This window comes from Mandrillus leucophaeus, unplaced genomic scaffold, assembly GCF_000951045.1.
Source record: "Mandrillus leucophaeus isolate KB7577 unplaced genomic scaffold, Mleu.le_1.0 Scaffold1935, whole genome shotgun sequence".
Taxonomy (NCBI): Eukaryota; Metazoa; Chordata; class Mammalia; order Primates; family Cercopithecidae; genus Mandrillus; species Mandrillus leucophaeus.
Window position 1 is genome coordinate 196,988 of NW_012101960.1, and position 6,023 is coordinate 203,010.

Genomic DNA, 6,023 nt, shown 5'->3' on the forward strand with positions numbered 1-6,023 from the left:
GTTGGCTTTTCAAAAAGGAAATCATTTGCCAGGCATGGTAGCAGGTACCTGTAATCCCAGCTACTCAGAAGGTTAGGGGGAGGATCATTTGAGCCCAGTTTGAGGCTGCAGTGAACCATGGTCACAGGTATAAATAGATACTACACTCCAGCCTGGGCTATTATATAGCAAGACCCCATCTCTAAAAACTTAATCATTTGGCCAGGCGCAGTCTCAGGTTGCAGTGAGCTGAGATTGTGCTTGGGTGAACTCCATCCGCCTGACAAAAAAAAAAACAAAACCTTAAGTCATTTCCTTTGGTTGTGTGAGGGCTAAGAAACAGATAATGTATGTAAAACTCCTGATGCTATGCCACTCAGAACAGTTTCATGTTACCTATTTTCAATTCACAGTAGCTTTGTTCCCTTGTTAAATAACTACTTATAAACAGTATAAATATGTCAGGAGAATTATTACATAACCTTACAGAGAATCTCTAATATAATATAAATAGTACCTGCCCCTCAATTGTGCAGCCATCTATCTTAAAATTGTGTTTGGATAAAAAACATAAAGCATATTTTGAAAAAAAATATTTTTGAGACAGGGTCTCACTCACTCTGTTGCCCAGGCTGGAGTGCAGTGGCACCATTATGGCTCATTGCAATCTCAGCCTCCTGGACTCAAGTGATCCCCCACCTCAGCCTCCCAAGTAGCTGGGACCACAGGTGGTGCTACCATGCCCGTCTTTTTGTAGAGGCAGAGTCTCTCCGTGTTGTCCAGCCTAGTCTTGAACTCCTGGGCTAAAGGGGTCCTCCTGCCCTCGTCTCCCAAAGTTCCAGGATTACAAGGCATGAGTCACTGCACCCGGCCTCATTTTTTAATTAAAATTTCTGAGCATTCTTTAATAAAAAAATTATTTTATTTATCTCCAGGAATCCATCAACAGCATCAAGTCCAGACTAAGCAAAAGTGGGCACATACAAACCCTGCTTAGAGCATTTGAAGCTCGTGATCGAAACATACAAGAAAGCAACTTTGATAGAGTCAATTTCTGGTCTATGGTTAATTTAGTGGTCATGGTGGTGGTGTCAGCCATTCAAGTTTATATGCTGAAGAGTCTATTTGAAGATAAGAGGAAAAGTAGAACTTAAAACTCCAAACTAGAGTACTTAACATTGAAAAATGAGGCATAAGAATGCAATAAACTGTTACAGTCAAGACCATTAATAGTCTTCTCCAAAATATTTTGAGATATAAGTGTGAAACAGGTATAATTTTAATGTGAAAATTAAGCCTTCACTTTCTGTGCAAGTAATCCTGCTGATCCAGTTGTACTTAAGTGTGTAACAGGAATATTTTGCAGAATATAGGTTTAACTGAATGAAGCCATATTAATAACTGCATTTTCCTAACTTTGAAAAATTTTGCAAATGTCTTAGGTGACTTAAATAAATGAGTATTGGGCCTAATTGCAACACCAGTCTGTTTTTAACAGGTTCTCTTACCCAGAACTTTTTTTGTAAATGTGGCAGTTACAAATTAACTGTGGAAGTTTTCAGTTTTAAGTTATAAATCACCTGAGAATTACCTAATTATGGATAGAATAAATCTTTAGACTACAAAAGCCCAACTTTTCTCTATTTACATATGCATCTCTCCTACAATGTAAATAGAATGATAGCTTTGAAATACAATTAGGCTTTTGAGATTTTTATAACCAAATATATTTCAGTGTAACATATTAGCAGAAAGTATTAGTCTTTGTACTTAGCTTACGTTCCCAAAAGCTGACATTTTCACGATTCTTAAAAACACAAAGTTATATTTATTAAAATTAGGACATGTTTTCTCTTTGAAATGAAGAATATAGTTTAAAAGCTTCCTCCTCCATAGGGACACATTCTCTCTAACCCTTAACTAAAGTGCAGGATTTAAAAATTAAATGTGAGGTAAAGTAAGTTTATTTTTAATATTATCTGTCAACAGTTAATATCTGTCAACAATTAATAATCATGTTATGTTAATTTTAACATTGCTGACTTGGGTAATTCATTATTACCAGCAGTTGTGAAGGAAATATTGCTAAAATGATCTGGGCCTACCATAAATAAATAGCTCCTTTTCTGAGTTCTAAGAATTATCAGAGACAAGAAAGAATTTAGAAAAACTTGAGGACACCGAATCCAAAATAAAATTCACTTAAGTAGAACTATAAATAAATATCTAGAATCTGATTGGCTCATCATGACATCCTACTCATAAATCAAAGGAGATTAATTTCCAGTTAACTGGAAGAAATTATTTGGCTGTAGGTTTTTATTTTCAACAAGAATTCTGGTTTGAATTATTGTTTGTAAGCAGGTACATTTTATAAAATGTAAGCCCTACTGTAAGATTTAGCACTGGGTGTACATATTTATTAAAAATTTTTATTGTAACTTTTATAAAATGGCCTTTCTGAACACCTTATTTATTGACGTTGAAGTAAGGATTGGAAACATAGACTCCCAAGTTTTAAACACCTAAATGTGAATAATCCATATATACAATAAAGTCTCTGCCATCTAGTTTTTTGAAGTCTATGGGGATCTTACTCAAGTACTAATAATTTAACTTCATCATGAATGAACTATAATTTTTAAGTTATGCCCACTTATAACATTGTTTATGACTACATTGTGAGTTAGAAACAATCAAACAAAATTTGGGGTATAGAACCCCTCAACAGGTTAGTAATGCTGGAATTGTTGATAAGCAATAATGATAACCAGAGACAGTGATTTCACTTGCACTCAGAGTAGTATAAAAGGAGATACATTTCCCTCCTTAGGCCCCTGGGAGAAGAGCAGCTTAGATTTCCCTACATGCAAGCTTTTTAAAAATGAGGTAAATGCCATATATGATCGATTACCTTAATTGGCCAAGAAAATGCTTCAAGTGTCTAGGGGTATCCTCTGCAACACCTGCAGAACAAAGGTCAATAAGATCCTTGCCTATGAATAGCCCTGCCTTTTGCCCTTTCTGTTAAATTTGTAATGAGAAGCAAATTTACAGTACCATAACTAATAAAGCAGGGTACATATATAAACTACTGCATCTTTTCTATAAAACTGTGATTAAGAATTCTACCTCTCCTGTATGGCTGTTACTGTACTGTACTCTCTGACTCCTTACCTAACAATGAATTTGTTACATAATCTTCTACATATATGATTTGTGCCACTGATCTCAAACCTATGATTCAGTAACTTCTTACTATATAAAAATGATAATGGCTTTATTTGGAAAAGAATTTAGGAATATTTAGGACAATTACTTTTACAGACAAAGTAAAAAGACTGAGATATTTAAGAGGCATAACCAAAAAAGCAAAATTTGTAAAAAGAGTAAAAATCTTTAATATTTCTAAAGACATACTGTTTATCTGCTTCATATGCTTTTTTTAATTTCACTATTCCATTTCTAAATTAAAGTTATGCTAAATTGAGTAAGCTGTTTATCACTTAACCGCTCATTTTGTCTTTTTCAATATACAAATTTTTAGAATACTACAATATTTAACTAAGGCCCAACCGATTTCCATAGTGTAAGCAGTTACCATGTTCACCTCACACTAAGGCCTAGAGTTTGCTCTGATATGCATTTGGATGATTAATGTTGTGCTGTTCTTTCATGTGAATGTCAAGACATGGAGGGTGTTTGTAATTTTATGGTAAAATTAATCCTTCTTAAACATAATGGTGTCTTAAAATCGACAAAAAGTGAGCACTTACAATTGTATGTCTCCTCAAATGAAAATTCTTTATCTGAAATTTTAAAAGAAATTGATTCAGCATGTAAGGATTTTTCATCTGAAGTATAATAATGCACAATCAGTGTTGCTCAAACTGCTTTATACTTGTAAACAGCCATCTTAAATAAGCAATGTATTGTGAGTACTAATCTGTATATAATAAAAATTATCAAAGAAAATGACCAGTCATTTGTAAATGCTGTCTACTCCTGAAAGCCTTCCTTCATCTCAATCTTAGTTAATAATGTGCTCTCTCCTCCTGTTTTGAAACCTCATAGCTCTCTACACCTCTTATTGTACATCACTCTACTTTGCATTGGAGTTCTGTTTCTGTATGTACTTATTCACCTGCCTAAACATGCATTGTTCCTAAAAGGTACAATTTTTGCTCCAACTATATGAAAGGAAAGATAAATCAGTTTTTAAAGTTTGAACCCAGGGAACTTACCCTGCTAAATAAGCACCCAGGGAACTTACCCTGCTCCTCTACCTCACCCCAGAAATTGATTATTTAGGTCTGGAATATGGCTCAGGATTCTTAATTTTTAACCAACACAATATAGAATCCTGTCAGTTATCCTTGGGTCATCTGCTTAGTGATCTTGTAAAATCAAAACTCCTTTGAGGCTATTTCATTTTCAGAAATATTTTAAGTAACATCTTAAAACTTGTTAAAATAGCATATAGGAAAGTACAATGCTTGGTGTAGGTAGGTTATTATTTGGTCATTTCCCTCAAACTATCCAGACAGGCCACTCTTCTACCACAAGCTGGTAGAAATCCTTAGGCACCTTTCTGCTTCTGCACTGCTATCACTTTCAGGTGTCTAAGGCTTCTGGAAGGCTGCTGTCATAACCTGGAGCCATACACCTAATGTATGTCTGGGGAAAGGACACCGATTAAAGAATCTGGAGCTAGGATGATGTTACATAAGAGAGGGCACATGGAGATGGACTCTGGATCCCTGCATCTGAAAGAAAAAGGCAAGAAAATGCAGTGCAGGGAAAATCCTGGAGGTCTTCACTGACCATGAATTAAAATCCTAATTGACAGTTTTACAAAAACCTTCCTGTTTTAGTACTTGTTTTTGTTTCTGTTTTAACAAGCTTAGATTTATTATTGTGCCTTTTATAGAATATGAGGAAGAAATAGGAAAGCAGTAAAATGAACAATGAGAATCTGTTATCCAAACTGATATAAACTCCCTTAGAAAGAAAGATACTACTCCCCAATCCTGGAAGTGTTAAGTGGCAATAATGATCACATGTTGTAAAGGAGATTGTTAACTACGGCTAGTATCAAATGGGAAGCTGGAGTAAATCTAACCTTTCTTCCCTTGATTTCAATTCTAAAAGGACAAGTAATACCATTGCAGAAAGAAAAGACAGTTCCAAATGATAAATTTTAGAGTTGTTTTGCTAGGATGCAAGAGAAATTGGATAAGTGGACCACTCATACGTTGCTGGTGAGATATGAAATAGTACAGCCACTGTGGAAAATATTCTTGGCAGTTTCTTATAAAACTAAACATGCATTTAACATATAACCTGGCATTTGTACTACTTGACAGTTATCCCTGAGAAGTTAAAACTTAACATTCACAAATGTTACATAGTACCTTCATTTACAATACCCAAAACCCAGAAACAACCTGGATGTCCTTCAAAAAGAGAATGAATGGTTTAGTATGTCCACACCATAGAATACTAAAGAGTAATATGAAGGAACAAACTACTGATACCTGTAACAAATTGGATGGACCTCAAGGGAATTATGCTTCTGTGGTTTGGGGGGACAATCCTAGTTTTACACACTGTATGATTCTGTTTTTGTAACATTCTTAAATAATAAAGCAATAGAGATGGGAAACAAGATTCTTGGTTCAGGTCTTGGGACTGAAGGGAAGGAGAATGTGGCTATAAAGGGAGCCTTGTGGTGGAAAAGTTCTGTAGTTTGATTGTGGTGATTACATAAAGATACATGTGAAATGTTAGAAGTATTTATAGCTGAAACAGATATTAGTATGTTGGTATATACATATTTCTGAATGACTAATTACTTTCGCCATGTTGCCCAGGCTGGTCTCGAACTCCTAAGCTCAAGTGATGTACCCGCCTCAGCTTCCCAAAGTGCTGGGATTAGAGGCGTGAGGCACCATGTCCAGCCTGTTTTTTCCTATGCATACATAATTATGATCAAGTTTAATTTGTAATTAGGCACATTAAGAGATTAACAATAGCTAACAAAA

At 35.0% G+C, this 6,023-nt stretch overlaps 1 protein-coding gene across 1 annotated transcript in view; it reads left to right on the forward strand.

Moving 5' to 3' along the window:
• The window catches only part of TMED5 (transmembrane emp24 protein transport domain containing 5), a 41,443-nt gene extending 35,796 nt beyond the window's left edge, over positions 1-5,647 (forward strand). Inside the window, exon 4 of the mRNA XM_011978391.1 lies at positions 915-5,647. Within this exon, the coding sequence (XP_011833781.1) occupies positions 915-1,133 (219 nt within the window). The 3' untranslated portion in view covers positions 1,134-5,647. The remainder of the gene's footprint in view (positions 1-914) is intronic.
• Positions 5,648-6,023: the final 376 nt, after the last annotated feature.